Source organism: Balaenoptera borealis, assembly GCF_965194805.1.
Source record: "Balaenoptera borealis genome assembly, chromosome: 6".
NCBI classification, from domain to species: Eukaryota; Metazoa; Chordata; class Mammalia; order Artiodactyla; family Balaenopteridae; genus Balaenoptera; species Balaenoptera borealis.
In genome coordinates this window covers 727605-745532 of record NC_138863.1, presented here as the reverse complement: position 1 = coordinate 745532, position 17928 = coordinate 727605, and the positions used below count along the sequence as shown (strand labels likewise).

The 17928-nt window shown below is 62.2% G+C and overlaps 1 protein-coding gene across 21 annotated transcripts in view; it reads left to right on the top strand.

The window, feature by feature from the left end:
- The first annotated feature begins 4357 nt into the window (after nt 1–4357).
- SNED1 (sushi, nidogen and EGF like domains 1) overlaps nt 4358–17928 on the top strand; it is an 89161-nt gene continuing 75590 nt past the window's right edge. For 8 of the 21 annotated variants that reach the window (XM_082396941.1, XM_082396945.1, XM_082396938.1 and 5 more), the window contains exon 1: nt 4359–4915. In XM_082396941.1, the coding sequence (XP_082253067.1) occupies nt 4703–4915 (213 nt within the window). In that variant the 5' untranslated portion in view covers nt 4359–4702. Of the gene's footprint in view, nt 4916–17928 lie in introns of all 21 variants that reach the window. The other 13 variants (XR_014246024.1, XR_014246025.1, XR_014246026.1 and 10 more) reach the window with 4 other exon arrangements.

Genomic DNA, 17928 nt, shown 5'->3' with positions numbered 1-17928 from the left:
ACGCCTTGTGCCGCTCAGCCGGGGGGCCGAGCTCGAGGGGCACCGGGCCAGGGAAGCCACCACCCGCGCCGGGAGTCAGTGGGCACCCTCTGATCCCCTGACCACAGAGCTCCCCCAGCCCTTGGGACCCCGGCCTCCGGCTGGCGTGGCCCGAGCTCCGGGGCCGCTGCTCTCCGACGCGCCCCTTCCCGGCTGCACAGAGCCTCCCCGTGGCCGGCATCAGCCCTGGCACCGCTGCGGATGTGCTGACCCGGCCAGACCCCGGCGGCCAGGCCCCAGCAGGCCAGCTTCCGCAGCCACAGGCTGCATTCCGTGCCCTCAGCTCTGTAAACATGGGGAAACACGTGGAAAACATTTCCACCAACTGGAGCCAAAAACATAATGTCCCGAAGGGCCCAGCTACCACATCCCTGCGCACAGAGGCGGCAGGACCTCCGTATCCAGGAACTGCAGGGCCGTCACGGTGGCAGGTGGCTGCAAGTGACTCAGAATCCAGTTCCCCCACCGCGCTCCCCGCGCCCCCGCCCCGCCCCCCACCCCGTGACTCACTGCCCGTGTGAGAGGCATCAGGGTGTAAACGTTAAAGTTGTTAGAGAACCACCCACTTTCCCAGCCTATAAACTCTGGGAAAATTCCTGCGGGAATCCAGCCCTGGTTGCCACGGAGACCGAGGCAGCCATCTTAGGCCGATGCCTGGTTCACCTGTTAGCATTTTCTCTCTTTTCCTGCTATGAACACTGGTCAGAGTGATTTGTTTCCTCTCCAAATGGTCTCTTTTGTAAGTGACGTGTTTACAACATCTGCGGGGCACCAGCCAGCCCAGTAAATTCCTGCGTCCACAGGTGCTAGCCGCCGCCCCAAAGCACCTCCTCCCTCCAGGACTCATGGGGGTGAGAAGGGCCAAAGCTCCTGGAGCCCACCCATTCCAATCACGATCCCGCGCTTAAAATAGGCTGTCCTGTCAGGCCTTCCTTTCTGACTGAACCTAGTAACGGAGTTGCCATATGTTGTGATCTGCACAAAAAATAGGTTTCATTCTGCCTGTCAGCTCTGCCTGATTATTGGTGGCTGTGTTGAGAAGGATTCTGAAGTTCAGCCCAGACTCAGAGGGGAAGAGCATGGTGACCCATTAACAACGCTGCTCTGGGCAAAGGAGGCGTTAGTGGTGGTGTTCACACCCAGATATTCACCAGCTTGCAGCGGCCCATTGGAACGCATAGCAACCCAGCGGCTGCCCCCACCAGTGGAGAGCATGGTACAGACAGGAAGGGTAGGGCCGTGAGACACACACAGCTCTGATGCTCGGGGCCTGGCATTTAGTAGGCAAGTCCCTTCCCTTCCTCCCCGACCCGGCGACCCGGTGGGCAGCTCCCTTGTGGAGGAAGGACCTGAGGGTTGGTGGGTGGGGAGGAAGGACCCGGAAGCTGGAGATTGACACTTGGAAAGTGTCAACACTTGCCTCTCTGCGGTGGCCACTGGCATCTCAGCGTCACATCTTTGGGACTGAATCTCCCAGCACAGAGGAGGTGCCTAGTAAATGCACACAAATGAAAGAGGAATACACCCCCAGATACAAAAGGGGTAGGAAAGATTTCTCAACATTGAAATGAGAGCCACGCACTATTTGACCAATGTTCTTGATGGCGATTTCTGGACCCTCCTTGCCCAGACTGCTCCCGGGAGACGTAAGATTTTTTATATTTCAATGAAAGTTCAATCAATGTAGGAGACGCTGTTTTTACTTGTTCAACATAAAGTTGTATACTTAGGAAAAAGGATTTTTCTGATGGAGATAAACTGCTGTTTTCTTAAATATTTCCAATGGTGAGCGTGTGGCTTTCGTGTGAGACTCTTACGGTCGCCCGCACCCACATGTGGACCGCTGTGTACCCTGAACCAGGGCCCCCCATCTCTGCCGCAGTGAACCAGCTGCACCAAGACCCCATCCATCCTTACGGTGTAGTGAGCACGCCGGGTGGGCCTCCGCAGGAGCCGGATCCTACCTGCCCCTCCAGGCCCTGTGACCTCCTGACCTCATTCCCGGAGCAGGTAGGGGTCTCCCTGAGGTTTCACCTACGTGGAAGCCCCAGGTGCGCGGGGCGGGCAGGAAGGAGAGAGAGTGGGAGGGGGGTGCAGCCAGCCGGCCTCCACCACCAGCAGCCCTGCTGGAGCCCCCGTCCCAGCTCTGCAGGGACCAGCCGGCCAGGCCAGGTTCGGTGGGGGAGACACTCCCCACCTTGGCCGGCACGGGGTCCCGGGGCTTACCGAGGTCGGCTCCGGGGCTCCCCATCTAAATTGCATACACACTCAGGCCCTAAATTAAAATGTCACAGGCCTGTTGGGGAGTCTCGGGTTTCCTGGCCGCGGAACACGAGCCTGCTTGATAAAACGATTTTGGTTTTGATAAATGTGGACTTTCTGTGGCCAAGACAAAGGCACCCTTGAGTCTGGAGGGGAACCTGAAACAGCACATTGCTGAAAAGTATTTCCTGATAATATTTTTAGCACCTGGAAAAAAAATTTTTTCTCTTTTTCGCCTGTGGAGTTGTGTGTGTGTGTGTGTGTGTGTGTGTGTGTTTGAATGTAATGCCCAGCATGGTGGGGCCTCCTGTTAACCCCCGGTCTCCCAAATGGGACTGCAAATGGCCCAGGGTGAGGGCCTTGGAGGGTCAGCAGGCCTGTGCCTGGAAACACACAGCCTCGCTGGGGTCGCGACCCAAGGTCTGCCTGCTGAGCGCCACTGTGTGCCCAGGGCACGGGCCCCTGGGGCAGCCCTGCCCACAACAGGCCCCCAGGTGGACCCAAAACTTAGCCCAGAAGTGAGCCTTTACTAGGGTCCCCTGAGGCATGTGCTCAGGAGAAGGTCAGCAGTGCCCTGGAGGGACCTCCTCGGCCTAGGCGGCCTACCCAGAGGAGGAAAGTGCAGCTGGGGGAGGATAGGGCGTGTGCCCCCTCCCACCCCCTGCAGGAGGTGGGCCAGTCTAGGAGGGGGTCAGAGGTCAGCCTGGACAACCCACCGCCCCACCCCCGTGGTTTGGTGCAAGCTGGGAAGTTCTGCCCCTTCTCCCTGTCAGGGAGGGGCCACCTGCCCTCCCCCCTGAGGAAACAAACAGGAGAGGGCTTTCCCCTGGGCCCCAAACCCACGGCACAGACGGCAGAGGGCTGTCAGGTTCCCACAGAAAACCCACAGATGGAAAAGCACGTCCTCCTGGGTTCCCACCAAGGTGACCAGCCTGCTGGCAGCTCTGACCCCACCGGGACTTTGCCAGCGAGGCTCACGAGGGACCCTCCCTGTCCAAGGAGGGCGAGGCTGCCACACCCCTCCTCCGACCTTGGCCATGACTTGACCTCTGTGCTGCAGCCTGGCTCAGGGCTTCCCACCACCTCCCTACTCAGCATCTGAGCCAGCGGGGTGCCAGGCTTGACTTGTCCTCACGAATCAGCTCCACCAGCACCCGAGAGCAGAGAGGGTGGAGAGCCCCGGCGGTCGGGCCCTGCACTGGGCCTAGGGACCAGAGGTGGCCAGATGCTGGCCCCCTGTGGAGGACAAACACTTGGAGTCTGACTCTGAGGACGAGGTCCTGCGGCAGGAGAAGGGTTGCGATGGCCACAGGCTGGAGACGCAGAATCTGAGTTGTGGGCACTCGAGGGCCTGCTCCCACCCACGGGGCATCTGTCCACTTGCCCCCAGGCCGGCGTGGACCAGCCTCCCCGACGGAAGGCTGCTTTCCCCGGGAGTTGGCCCCAGATTCTCTTGCTGTGAGGTTTCCTTAGGCCCCCAAATCATCTTCCCCAGCATTTCTCCTGATGTGGCCATGCAGGGCAGAAACTTTGCTTAATGCCCTGAAGTCGCCCAGGCCAGAGTCCTCCTCACATAAAACCAGACGGCAAGCCTCAGAGCTGGGTGGGCAGCATGAGGCTGGCCTCTGGCCACTTCCAGAAGGGTTCATCCGAGCACCGCTCGGGGTGGCCCCCGACCGACGACACGCTGGCAGGAGGGTGACCTGGTCCCCTGGGCGACAGGGGCCTGAAAGGACACCCAGGAAGCCTGCCCCCAGGCCCAACAACTCACGCAGGCCTGAGGGTCTGTCCTGGAACTGCTTTGTGGACAAGGCACCGCCTCTGGGCCGGCCCCACACGGGCGGCTGGGGACCCACGGAGGAGGAGGAGGAGGATGGCCCCGGCTGCAGGGCACGCCCGCAAAGCCCTCTCCTCGCCGGCCAGGTCACCTCCGGGGGGCGCGGGGCCGTGGGCTGGGCCTCCCGCCCCTCTTGGCGCTTTAAGAGCCGCCTAATTTGCATGGCCCGGCCCGGCCCCGCCCAGGCCCGAGTGACCGCCCGGTTGGATATTTAAATCGCGGCCGCAGGGGCGGGTCCGGCTCCGAACGCGGTCCCGCCCGGCGCCTTCCTCAGCGAGAGGCGACCGGAGCGCGGCCCGGCCGAGCGGGAGCGGGACTCCGGAGTCCACCAACGGCGCGGCCGCGCTGCCCGCACGCCCGGCCGGCCGGCCCTGCGCGCCACTCCCGACCGCGGCCTCGCTCCTGCCCCGCGGTGACCGCAAGCCCCGCTCCGTCCCCCTGCGGCCCTTCCTCGTCGCCTGTCCGTCCCCGCTGCGTCTTCGCTGTGTCCCGCGCTCCGTCCTTCTCTGTCCCCGTTCCGTCCCGCTGTGTCCCCGCTCCGTCCCCGCCCGCCGACCCCCGGCGATGCCGCGCGGCGCCACCTGGGCGCTGCTCCTGGCCGCGGCCCTGGGGCTCGGGGCGCGCGGCGTGCGCGGCGCGGTGGCCCTCGCCGACTTCTACCCGTTCGGCGCGGAGCGCGGCGACGCCGTCACCCCCAAGCAGGACGACGGCGGCTCCGGGCTGCGGCCGCTCTCCGTGCTCTTCCCGTTCTTCGGCGCCGAGCACTCCGGCCTCTACGTGAGTAACCCGAGCCCGCGGGGGGCGCCAGGGAGGGTGCTGCGCCCCGGCCGCTGCCCGCCGCCCCGAGTCCCGCCGCCGCCGCCAGCAACTTGGCACCGTGGCGGCCAGAGGTGGAATGAGGACAGCGCTTCCTCCCTCCGGCGGCCAAGGCCGGACAGCGGCCCGCGGGAGCGGCGGGCGGGGTTGGGGGCCCGAGCTGCGGCCCGGCCACCTTGGCGAGTGGAGCGGGGCGCGCCCGGCCCTGGCCCCTGCCCCTGCCGGACCGCCTGGGGCTTGGGCTGCGGGCACTGAGCCGTCTGCCCCTGCTGGGCCCAGCGCAGCGGGGTGAGGGGAGGCCTGCCCCGTCCCGCCCCTTCCCGGTTCCTTCACGGACAGCAGTGTGACAGCAGGCGGGTGCTTCCTGGGTCCTCAGTTTCCCGAGTGGGGCTCCTGGCCCCTTCAGTTCCTCACTTGGCCTGCCAAGGTCTCAGCCCCTCCCAGGGCCACACGGGCCCCGCCCCCAGTTGACACCTGAGGCCCACTTGCTGGAGGCTGGGATGCGCCCAGACTTTCAGGGGTGCTGGGGGAGACTCAGCAAGCTGGTCCTCTCTGAGCCGCCCTTTCCCTCTCCCTCTCCTCCTGAGCCTGGGGGCTGGCCACTCAGGCCCGGACCTTCAAACAGGATTCCCAGAGGGAGCTCAGGAGAGTGGGGACAGCTCAGGCTGAAGGACAACAGAGCCGCTCCCGGGGGGACCCGGGGCCACTGAGGGAAGGCAATGTCGTGCCTCATCGCTGCGTCGAGCATTTGCTGGGGGGCACCGTGTGCTGTCCCCTGAATCCCAGCTAGAAAAGTGCTGGCACCCTGTACCTCCAACACCATCGCCCCGCCCTCTGTCACTTCCAGCACCACCTCGACCTCCCCCCTCCTCCGCCATCAGCACCAGTGCCTGCACTGCCAGCTCCCCCATCAGCCCTGTCACCTCCCCCGTCAACACTGCCTCTCTCCGCTCGACCCCAGCGCGGCCGCCAGCATCACCAGCTGCCCTCCCACCACAGCCGTTCCATCGCCGGAGGCGGGAGGGGCAGCCGTTCTCTCTGTAGGTGCCACCCAGTGCAAGGTCCCCCGAGCCAGGACTTGGACAGAGGGGCAGGCTGACTTCCGGAAGTATGGGGCGGGGGGCAGAGCTGTGCTCCGGGTCTTCGGGAGCCAGGGAGGCCCATACATCCTAGAAGGGGGAGGGCCAGGCTCAACCTCCTCACTCCAGGTCACAGGTGAAACTATTATTAAAAGGCTGACCCTCTCAACAGCCTCACCAAAAACACCTGCCCCTGCCGAAGCAGCTGGAGACGCGGTTCTAAAGTGGAGGGACGTGCTAGCAAAGTAACGGTTTCACCCGAAACCAGCACGTGGTTCCTCGCAAAACCTGTGTCTCCACAAGAGCTCTTTCCTGAAAAAAGCGATTGTCCGACAGACACCTGCCCATGGGGACTTAGTGAGCCCACTTCACCTCTCTTTGCTCAGGAGGAGAGACAGTGGAAATCTGGAGGGCCCAGGACACCTTGCCCGAAATAACTGCCAGGGCTCTGTGGTCGAGGAGGGAGCAGGGCGGAGGGTCAGAAATGAAGCCAGTTAGAGAAGAGAAGGCATTTATTCCGAAGCAAGTGGGTCAGACCGGTGCCTCCCAGCCCGCCCAGCCGACAGGATGCTTCCCTGCATATGCCCCCGTCTCTGACCCTCGTCCAGCCGGGCGCGGCGTCAGCCAGCCCCGAGCCCAGGTGCCTGCATCCGGCTGAGTGAGGACCCTCCAGGGCTGGACACCCCGCCCCGGCCTCTGCCCCCTAGTCCCCGGCCCGATGCCCGGCCAAGAGCAGGCTTGTGGAGTGAATGGCCGCACGGGTGAGTGAGTGGAGGCCTCGCCGTGACCCTGCGTGAAGATCAGTGCTTTCTGATCGGAATCGACCCTGGCAAGGACTCAGTCCTGCCGCGTGCGGGGTGGCCCCCTTTCTAGAAAGCGCCATCGTTTTGCTTCTTTCTCACGTCGTAGCAGCCGTATGTGGTAACTTGTGAGGCTCTGAAACTTGTTGAGAGTCCCTTCTGAACACAGACCAGGCCGGCCCTGCTGGTGGGCGTGGAGCGCGGCAGCTGGGAGGGAACTTCCTTGCAGGGGAAAAAAGCTGGACAAGTTCACAGGTAGAGACGGCAGCTGTGCTGTGGCCTGCAGGCCCGGCCGAGGTGCAGCGTCCGCCCGGGGCGGCCATGGGGACTGAGAGGCCGTGAGCCTGGCCAGCGGTGGTGAGGAGCCCCCGTTTCCCCGCAGAAGCCCCCAGGTGCAGCCCCCGCCAAGGGTGGGGCCTCAGGGCTGCAGAGGAAGATCTTGGTTTATTTGGCATCAGGAGCCCCAACTGGCAACCCCAGGGAGCGCTTCTGCTCCCTCATCAGGGAAGGAGTGCCAGGTGGGCGGTGTCTGCGAAGGTGCCGGGCACCCTGAGAGGGCCCACACGTCTGTTACGAGGGTGCCGTGGCCGAGACATGGGTGCGGGGTCTGCCGGCTGCGTCTCCACGGCTGAGCTGCTGGGGGTGGTGCACGGCGTGGTACCCGCCTTGCTGTGCCCTCCGTCCTTCCCCCGCAGAGCCTCTTCCAGCCCCTGCTGGCCCCTCACGCACGGAGCTGTGACACCCTTGACCTCTGAATCCTGGGGACTTTTCCTTGTCCCGGTCTTTTGGAGCACCTTGGGGCCGGTCGCGGAGAGCCCTGAGTGGGAAACGGGAAGGGTGTAGGCCCGGGGCGGGCAGTGGCACCTCCGAGCCCGGGGGAAGACATGCTGACAGTTGATTTGACCTGCGCCCTGGCCAGCAGCCCCTCTCTCTAGTGTCCCAGGCAAGGCTGGCTCCACACCTGGTGTCTGCTCATCCGCTGACAGCCCCACCAGGGGCACAGTCCCCGCCCAGCCGCTCCCAGACCGACCCCCCAGGGGAGGTCCGCAGGCGGCCCGGGACCGGTGGCTGGTCGCTTCCTCTGAGAGCCCCGGCTTCCCGACCTGTGCAGCCCGTGGCACGTTTCCAACCAAGACAGTCAGCTGGCTGGCCACCAGCTCCGAGCCATCTGGAAAACCCACCCTGACCCACAGGACAAAACCCATGAGACGGAGGCAGGCTTGGCAGTGGAGCTCGGCTTTTCTGACCTGAGGAAGCCCCCGCAGAAACGCACGAGCCCCCTGGCTGGGAGGAGAGGCCGCAGCCCCCGGGGGGCAGACAGGGTCCTGGGCAGGCCCCTCCCCATGCTCCCTTCCTGCTGGGACCTGGGGAGGAGCGGGGCAGAAGCAAGGGGATCCGGAGGTGGAGGTGGGCAGGGGTCGAGGGAGGGTCCTGGGGTGGCCTGGCAGCCCCACGTCGGGGGAGAGCGCCGGGGCGAGATCCAGGGCTGGCCCCTCGGCCTGGACCTCCCGGCGGCCCGACAGAGGGTGGGCAGTGCAGTCCTCTGCTGCCCAGAGAGGGAAGTGGGCCTCAGATTCAGGCCCAGGGGCCTCGGGACTCCTGCGTCCCGCTGCCTCCTTGCCATTCCACCCCGGCCGTAGTGCGGCCCACACAGAAGTCCTGCCTCCTCGGCCACCCTGGGAGCTCCCCTGAGACCCCCCCTCGTTCCCACGTGGTCAGAGCAGGCAGCTGGGCCTGCAGCCCTGCCTTGGAAACACTCCCACTTCCCAGGGCGGCCACCCCGCTGACCTGGGCGCGTGCGGCACCTCCTCGTGGGCCTCCGGCTCCTGGCCCGGCCCCTCCAGCCTGTCCGTGGGGCGGCCGAGGGAGCCTTGCCCAGTGCTAGTGAGACCTTGCCTTTCTCTCCTGCCCTTACCTGCCCCCTGGCCTTGAGGCTGGGCGGTCTGGCCCCGTGTACCTGTGCCCACCCCGTCCCCCGCCAGCCCCCCCCACCTCTCTCTGCTCCAGCCATACAGAACAGGTCACCCTCAGCCACTGTGCTTGCTGCCAGCTCGGGGCCCCTCCCAGGACAGGCAGGTCTCCTCCCCTGAACGGACCCCGCTCCCCCAGCCTGGTCCCTGCGCTCCCTGCGTGTCGCTTCTGACCCCACCTCGGTTGTTTACCCTGCACGGGGCGTGTGCCCCGCAAGGCACATCAGTACACGGTCATGGCACCCACGTGTGTTTGACTGTATTTGGACATCATGATGAGGGATGTGGACGCAGGTATGTAGGTGCGTCTGCCCACCGAGGGAAATGCAAAGCAGGGACACCTCAGCGGCCGTGAGCAGTCCTCGGGCTCAGATCCTGGTTCCCAAACACCAGTCGCCACTGAAAGGAGCTGGGGCTCTTTGGAGATTATACGGCCACGGCAGGAAAAGAAGAAAATGAGCTTGGAAAAGCTTGTGCCAGAAAGTAATAGAGTGATCAAAGAATGATCGAGATGTGGCAAAAGGACACAGAGGCCATCCGAAAGGGGCTCTCGCTGGCCATGGCTGGACAAGTGAAGCATTAAGTTAGTGGTGGTAACAGACTTCAGTCCCTTAAGGAAAGGGGAGCCAGTGCGTTCACGCCGATACGAGCATAAATACATGATTAAATGTATAAACGAGGGAGAAAGTGGTACCGATCGCACTGCCTCGGTGCTGAGTGTCCTGCCCCAGGTAACCGTGTGTGTTCTCAGTAGAGGATGTCCTTGCTCAGGGGAATACACAGTAGAGGGCTCGGGGGTAAAGGGTCATCACTTCTGCAGGGTAGTCTCAAGTGGTTCAGGAAACATCTGTGTAGAAGGAGAGAGAGCATGATGCAGCAAATGGGGCAGAATCCTAGCACTTGGTGAATGTGGATCAAAAGTGTGAGGAGTGCCTTGCAATTTTTCTGTAAGTTTGACATTCTGTCAAAACCTAACGTAACCTCTAGGGAATGCCTTCTGGCAGGAACACCCGGAGCCCTGGGCACACACCTGGCCACCCTCACTGGGAAGCCAGCCTGGCCGGCTGGGAAGGACTCAGGTGTCCCCCTCCTCAGCTCTCAGGGGCTGTGTGAAGCTAGAAATGACCAGCTTGCCACAGCGTGCCTCCAGGACAACCCACCGTTCACTCACCATTGACTTATTTGCTAATTCATTTAGTTACACATTCATCCCGAAACCTGGATGGAGCCCTAGCTCTGGGTCAAGGAGTGGGCACGCACCAGCAGCAGTGTTTTATTTTTAGTCTTAAAATTTTGTCTCTTCTGTTCACGGTGCTCTCCCGGCCTCTGGAAGAGATCTAGCTTGTAGAAGCAGCTCCGTAAATGTCGGCTGTTCATCTTCTGATTGTCGGGATGATACGCCCATAATTCCATCTTCCCAAACAAGCACTCTGAACGTTTTGGCGACATCCTTCCTGATGCGCTTTCAAGCGCGTTTGGGGCTGCCATTTCATACAAATTTCCATTTTGCATATTTTGTTCAATGTTTTACCGTGAGCATTTTCCAGTGCCTTAAGTTTGCTGTGAAAAATGTGCTTTTTGGTGACAGTATACTATTCCATCCTATGGCTATGCCATAATTCTTTCAAGCAGTCACAGCTTGTGGGCTGTGTGGGTGGCTTCAGTGTCTCCCGGGACGCTCTGGTGCACATCCATCCTACGCACATCTTTGTCCCCGCAGGTCTTTTGTTCTCTCCGTTCCTCACAGTAAGTTCCTCCGAGGGGGCTGGCTAGGTCCCAAGGAATGTGCTTTTCAGGGCTGTCTCCCCACTGCCCCCTGCTGCCCAGAGGGCGTCCTTATTTACACCCTCCTCTGCTGGGGGAAGGGGGCCTCCTCAGCTGACCTGAGTCAGCCTGAAGGGCACAGCTTCCGGCCCGCCAGCAGATTCCAGGCCACGCAGGGTACCTGTGGTCCAGTCGACGATGGGGTGGGGACAGTGGGCAGGCCCAGGGACAGAACAAGCGGGAGGAGCCTGGGCCCCAGTGGACACTTCTCCCATGGCTCTGAAACCAGGCGGCTGGAGGGCGCTGCCCAGCTCGTTCCCTCCCCCCGCTACCCCCCCTAACCCGTACCTCCCCACAGGGGGTCCAGCCTCAGAGCCTCAACAGCCATAAACTGGCTGTTTACACACTTGGGCAAGTCCTTCATTAAACGCCTGCTGTGTGCGAAGCATTACCGTGCTCCCCAGCCCGAGGGCTTGGCTTGGGCAGAAGTCTGAGTGCTGGGGGCTGAGTCCAGGGTGGGAGGAGTGGGCACCGTGTCTGGGTATAGGTCCCAGGACCACGCTGTCCTCCAGGCAGGTCCAGGGGCCTGGTCGAGGGCCAGACGCAGCCCCCTCGGGCCCTCACATACATCCTGCAGCGAATATTTCCCGCCAGCTGCTCTGGGCAGAGGGGCTGTCGGGCACCGGCAGCTCTGGAGCTTGCTGGGGATGGGGCCTGGGGTAGGGCTGGTGTCCCGGGGGAGTGGCCACCGTCCCCAGAGCGACTGGCAGGGTGAGAGGCCTAGGTGTGGGAGCAGAGGCGCACCGTGCCTGCACTGGAGGTGGCAGCCAGGGGCGGTGGCTGCAGGGTGACAGGGGACCCGACGTGGCCCCAGAGCTCGGGGCAGCAAGGTCAGGCTGTGCTGGGCCCAGGGGAGGGGGGCGTGGGTGCCCACGCGCAGGGCATGTCCAGGGGCCTCTGGGGGCTTGGGATCTGGTCCTAGGGGGGCACCTGGCCCAGGCGTGCCAGAGGTGAGGCAGGAGCTGCCACCTACACAGGGAAGGAAGGGAAGGGCCGTGAGGACAGCTGGAGGGACAGGACACGGGAGAGGCAGGTGCCTGGACCCCCCGCCCACCGGAGAGGCAGCCCCTGTTGGAGGGGGGTGGGGCTCAAGGGCCTGGGCTCTGGGCCGTAGGCAGGGCCACAAGGCCCGGCGGGAGACGAGAGGGTGGCCACAGGGAGGCCCCGGACAGCTGACGGCAGGGGGCAGGGGAGGGAGGCGGCAGAGAGTGCGGCCCCAGCGCCTGCGCCCTGAGGGCCCGGCCTGGGAGGGGGAAGGGCCGTCGCCCCCGCGCTGCGGGATGCCTGCTCCCCCGGACGCTGGGCGCTGAAGCCAGCCGGTGCCCCGCCGCAGGCCGCGCCTGGCTGCTCAGCAGTGGCCCTTCCCCGGCCCCGGTGGCCCTCCCGCAGCCAGGCGCGGCCACCCGGCTCCCCGGCGCTCAGGCGAGGGCCAGCCTCCCCTCCGCGCCGGGTCTGCGTGTCCAGGGCCCCACCTCGCCCGGGGGCCCAGGGCGCTGCCCACGGCTGCCCTGAGAGCAGGAGCCCAGCCCCGAGCTGTGCTTGTGGAAGGAACCCTGGTTCCCCAGGAAGCTGCCAGGAAATCAAAGGCATGCCTACATTTTTCAAAACAAGCTTATAAAAGGCCCCAGAGCTTTATTGTTTTATTTCTGGCAGAGAAGCCAAAGCAGGAACCAAGGCCCCGCCCTTTCGCATCTGATGTTTGCAGAGCTGGGGTGCTGTGACCGCAGGGTCCCCAGCTCTCCTCCAGGCTTGCCCGCCTGGCCCAGAGCAGCCCCTCGCCCAGCGAGGGTGGCACCAGCCAGCCCCAAGCTGCCCAGTTCAGGGACCAGCCAGACACATGTCACACGCTTTCGGCTGCAAGTGGCCTCCGAGAGACTCTCCAGGACATTTCCGCTCTCTCCCAGTTTTATCCAAGTCGGAAATGCCACCAGGCCATCTCTCTGCGCTTTCTCCTGGCCCAGCGGAGGGAGGGCCGGCCCCTCCTGCGAGAAAGGCCTGGGTGCCTTTCCCTCTGCGGGCCACACGCACCCCCAGGTCAAGGGCAGGCTTCCTCCACGCCCCGCGGGCCCCCTTCCTGCTGCACGTGGCCTCGGGGCCTCCCCAGGGGACCAGCCCAGGCTCACCTGGCTGGCCTCAGGTCCTGAGGGGCAGCGGGCGCAGGGCGGCACGTTGCGGGCCCGGACCCAGCCGACGGCCGGGCCCACGTCAGGTTTCCAATACGTCAGTGGCTGAAGAGCACGCTGGCGCCAGGCAGGGGGTCGGGGTTGAGTCCTTTCTCCTGTTTTCCCGCGTGTTGCGTGCTTTACAGAGTGCTGTTGCAAGTAGAAAAATAATAATAGTAAGACTGATATTCTGTGCGAGTAGCATTCACTGGCCCTGAAGAAGGAGAGGGACCCCGGTGGGGTGGGGGGTGCCGTGCCGCTCCCCACGCCACCAGCCCCCGCCCGCCCCACCGGAGGTTCAGGCGTTCTTCCCTGGAGGAAGGCAGTCCAAGCACGCTCCGGCCCAGGTGGCCCCGGCCCTGCTCTGCCCTGGCGCCGCCCCGTAGGGAGGGCGGCAGCCATCTGGCGGCGGCGGAGAGGGGAGCCGGCGGGGGCCGAGTGCTGGCAGGCAGGCCGGAGGCCTCTGCACGCACCGCACACACCTGAGCGCCGGACTTCAAAGGCAGGAAGGAAACTGGGCAGAGCGTCTGTGGGAGCCACGGGACGGGGGCCAGGCCAGCCGAGGAAGACGGGGTGCAGGAAGCAGGGAGGGCGGGGCGGGCGGTCCCACCCGGCAGGTGGCCACGGCCCCAGGGACCCTCACTCCAGCCTGCAGCGCCCCCCCCCATCCAACGGTGACTCCTCACCCTGACTCTGTTTTCCTAAACACGGGCAGAAAAGGGGACCCAACGTAAGTGTGCAGCAAAAGAGCAGATGTGATGCCAGCCCCGAGGGACGGCGGCCCCGAGTTAAGGCCTGTGGTTGCTGGCTCCACCCGCACCCGCCGCCAGCTCGTTAGGTACAGAGGCCACGGGTGTTCCCGCCGCAGGACACGCTTGCCAACCTGGTGGTTGTGGACGGTTGTGAAAACGAGGTTCTTCTGTTCTTTTTCGTTCGTGAGGCTGAGCACATCTTGTTCGCTTACCGTTGGATTTCCTCATTTGTAAGCCCCCTGTTAAGTCTTTCCTCTTTTCTACCGAGTTCCCTTTTTTCTTGTTACTTTATGGGAGTTTGTGTACATACACCAGGTCACGAGTGTTGCGAACATCTTTTCCCTTTTCTCTGCACCTTACTTCATGCTCTTCGGTGCGCCTTTGGGTGAATAGGCACTCTTGAGTTTAATGCAGTAAACGTACCCGTCTTTATTTTTATGGTCAGAGGTTTTTTGTGCCTTATTTTTTTTTTTAACATTTTATTTATTTATTTGGCTGCGTTGGGTCTTAGTTGTGGTTGTGGGATCTTCCGTTGCTGTGCGCGGGCTCGCTAGTTGTGGCGTGCGGGCTCAGTTACCCGCGGCACGTGGGATCTTAGTTCCCTGACCGGGGATGGAACCTGCGTCCCCTGCGTTGGAAGGTGGATTCTTCACCACTGGACCGCCGGGGACGTCCTGTGCCTTATTTGAAAAATCACCTCGAAGTCTTGAATACGCTCTCCATGGCCCCCCACAACAGCGTCTCTGCCGTGCGGCTTGGTCGCTCACACCTCCGTGCCTGCACATGTGGAGCTGGGCACGAGGTAGGCACCCCCCCGTCCCCCCCGCCGAGTGTGCGCCTGGGCCGTCTCCCGGCCCCCCTCCTGCCCACCTGTCCGATGACCATTCCTTGTGAGAGCCCAGCGTCTGCTACAGCATCCATCCTGGGCCAGCAAGTCCTTCCATCTTTTCTTCTCCAGGAAGTCTTGGTCCTTCTTGGCTTTGCCTTTTCATATAAAATTTACAGTTGGCTTATCAGGTTACACACACACACAGACACACGTCTGCCGGGATTTTTACTGGGATTGCGTGGAGTATGAAGACTGATGCGAGAACTGATACCTTTACCTGGGTTGACTCGCGTGGCCCAGGAACAGAGAACGTTCCTGTGTTTATTTAGATTGTCTCTGACGTTCTCAATACAGTTTTAGAACTGATGGCGGGGAAGCCATGCACATCTTTTGTTAGATTTATTCTTAAGGACTTGCTGTTTTCTATACTATTGTAAATGGTGTCTTTTCTTCATTTCTTTTCGAAGTACTTACTGCTGTGAATGTAGAATCACAATTGAGTTCTTACCTTTTCTAATTTTATATGTAAAAACCAGGCCAAGCCTCTTATTAATTCTGCTGCATTATCTGGATTCTTTTGGATCTTTCCACATTCACATTCATAGCATTTGCACCTGATGATAGTTGTTTCTCCCTTTCTAATCATTTTGCATTTTGATTCATTTTTTGCCTTGCCGTGCTGGCTAGATACATGGCGTGTTAGCAGGACCCAAAAAGAAAGTGTTCCATGTTTCACGATTAAACATGATGTTTCTTCCTGTTTGTTTTCAAGATGCCCTTTTTCAGATTAGAATGTCCCCTCATATTCCTATTCCTAGTCTCATATTCAGGGAATTTTTATCACATGTGGATGTTGGCTCTTAGTAAATACCATCTCTGTACCTATAAAGATGATTATATGATTCTCACCTTTAATCTGTTAAATTGGCCACTTAAATTGATTAAATTAATTGGATCCAGGCGCTGGATCTAGGGGCCAAGAGCAGTCACCTCCCCCGGCACCCCTGGGAGCTGAGGTGGTCCCTGCCCAGGTGTGGGTTCAGTGCTCTCACTTCTCAGCCACAAAGCCAGTGCGCCCGTCCTGGTCCCATTAATCACCTCCTCCCCTAGCCATCCTCTGCTCACACCCACACCTGTCACCAGGAGGGCTCAGGTGCAAAAGCAACAGGCATTTGCGTTAACATGTACAGACACCATTACATCCCCCACAGGGGCCCCCGTGGACCACCACAGATGGCAACACACAGTGTCCTCAACCAAGTGACAGTGTCTCCAAGACCTGGAACTCTGTCATCCAACAGAAAGTGAAATTCAAATCCCGCAGCCCCTGTAGGGGGGCTGCCCCTGGGGGCGCACCTACCAGGCTGGGCAGGGCTGCTCTCAGGGAGAGGGCTGCATCACGGTGCCAGGAACGGTCCGGGCAAGTCCCTGTTTTCAAAGGAGGGCTGTGTAACCCTGTACCCACACCCCCCCTTAGTCCTGGCCACCATCCAGAGGGCAGCCAAGGGCAGCTGAACCCTTCCTGGGGCCACGTTTGGTGAGCAAACAGCCCGGCCAGGGTGCAAGGACCCGGGCAGGCGAGGCTGCAGGGGCAGAAGCCTTTCGGGATGATTTTGAGGAGGCTGGTCCAGGGTCGTGACACCAGGTGCCCTCAGAGGATGGGGAGCACGGAACGCTCATTGGACACCTGACTGTAACCACTGCGGGGGCCCTTGAGACCCCGGCCCGTCGCTGCCAGACACAAATGGTCCAGGGAGTCGATGGTGGCAGTGCCGTGGCCAGAGTGGGCTGATGAGGCTGGAAGGGCAGCACCGTGACGGCAAAGTGTCAACAGCAGTGAGACCCCCATGCTGGGCCTGGGAGGGGTCAGAGGTGGTTCACGAGGCCGCTTCTGTGGACACAGGCCTGGAGTGTGGCAGTGGATTTTGTGCCCCTAACGCAGAGCCCTTTCTTTCGCTGGGTCATGGTGGTGGCTGCATTGCCATCCCTGGTACGAGGAGGGACACAGGGGCGTCCCCGTCAGTCCCATCAGAGAACAGCCCCACCCTGGGCACCTGCCCGAGGGACCCGGACCATGCAACCATCAGCTGCAGTCTGTTCCCAAAGATGGGCATCCTTAGGTGGCCGGGCTGGGCTCTGTCCGGTGGCAGCGCCGGCTTTTTCTGCGGAGGGTCCGGTTGTGAACCTCTGCACATCGTGGCCGTGAGGGCTCGGAGCAAAGGCGTGGGCGCATCTGGGTTCCCGCAAAGCGCGGCCCACGGAACCCCGCCCAGGCCCGTCTGCGTGACCTGGGACCTGCGAGTGTGGTTTGTGTTTTTAAAGGGCTGTGAAAACAAAAACAAAAGGGGCAAAGAGGCGTATGCGAGGAGACCATATATGGTGCAAGGGGTGAGAAGTGTTTACGATCTGGCCCTTCAGCCGGCAGTCGGCTGACCCTCAAGCAGGCACTTAGCAGCCCCCGCACGTCAGTGCAAACCTGGCGCGTTCCTCAGCGCTGCTTCCGCGGCCGGGGGAGGGCGGGGAGCCGGTCCTTCCAGTTCTGCCCACGCGCTGACTGACCCGGCGCCGCTTCCGGAGTGGGCGCTGGAGCCGGACAGCTGCTGCCCCCCAGTGGACACCATGGGGCGCAGCTTAGCTGGGCCATCGGCGAAGCAGGCAGGCTCTTAGGGCCCCTCTGGGACCCGAGGTCCCGCTAGGCCAGGGCTGCGCTCCCGGTGCCAGGGCGGAAGCTGAGCCCCCCCCAAGGGCAGCTGCTGTTGTTTCACGTAAAACCGAGACGGCTCGTGGCACAGGGACCTCTCCCTTTGGCCATCCCCCCTGCTGGGCCCTTCGCTTGCTAGTGGTCAAGTTCAAGTCCGCGCGCCCCAGTGGGGATATTGGGCAGAGAGTCACAGGCCCCGCAGATCACACTCAGCTGCTACGAGCTCTCCCGGGGAGCGGGCAGCGCCCCAATTTGTAAACAGCGTGCAGTGGGCCCTGCCTCTGGCAGGGGGCGCTGCTGGGCAAGGACAGGCCTCCGGGCTCCGGCTCCGCTTGGCTCCTGGACGCCAAGTCCTTTCTGCTGCAGGGCCTGCGGGCGGGGTGTGTGCTGCCCTGTGCTCTCCACGTGCAGGGCCCCTGGAAGGAGAGCCCAGACACTTGCCGGACGGACGTGCAGGCAGCCATCACTCGTTCAGACACAGAGGCCACGTGGCCCAGATCCACCCACAGGGCCCCTGAAGCTTCCCGTCCCCACTGCAAACCCGTCTAAACCCCAGGAGTCGAATTTGGGCATCTTCTCTTCCTACGGGAGCGAGCGCAGGAGGTGGAGGGGCCGCGGGCAGAGCAGAGGTCATCTCCCTCTTTAGCCTTTAGCCCCTCTTCCCCGCACCGCTGACCTCCTGGGCGCTCCCTGCTCCCAGAGGCCCAGGGTCAGGCGCGCCTACCTGCCACCTTCCTCCTGCCTGCCTGCCTTTTTTTTCCTTTTCGTTTCTCTTCTTTCTTTCTCTTCCCTCTTCATCACTGAGGTATAATTCACATACCGTACAATTCACCCTCTTACAATTCAATGGCTTTTCA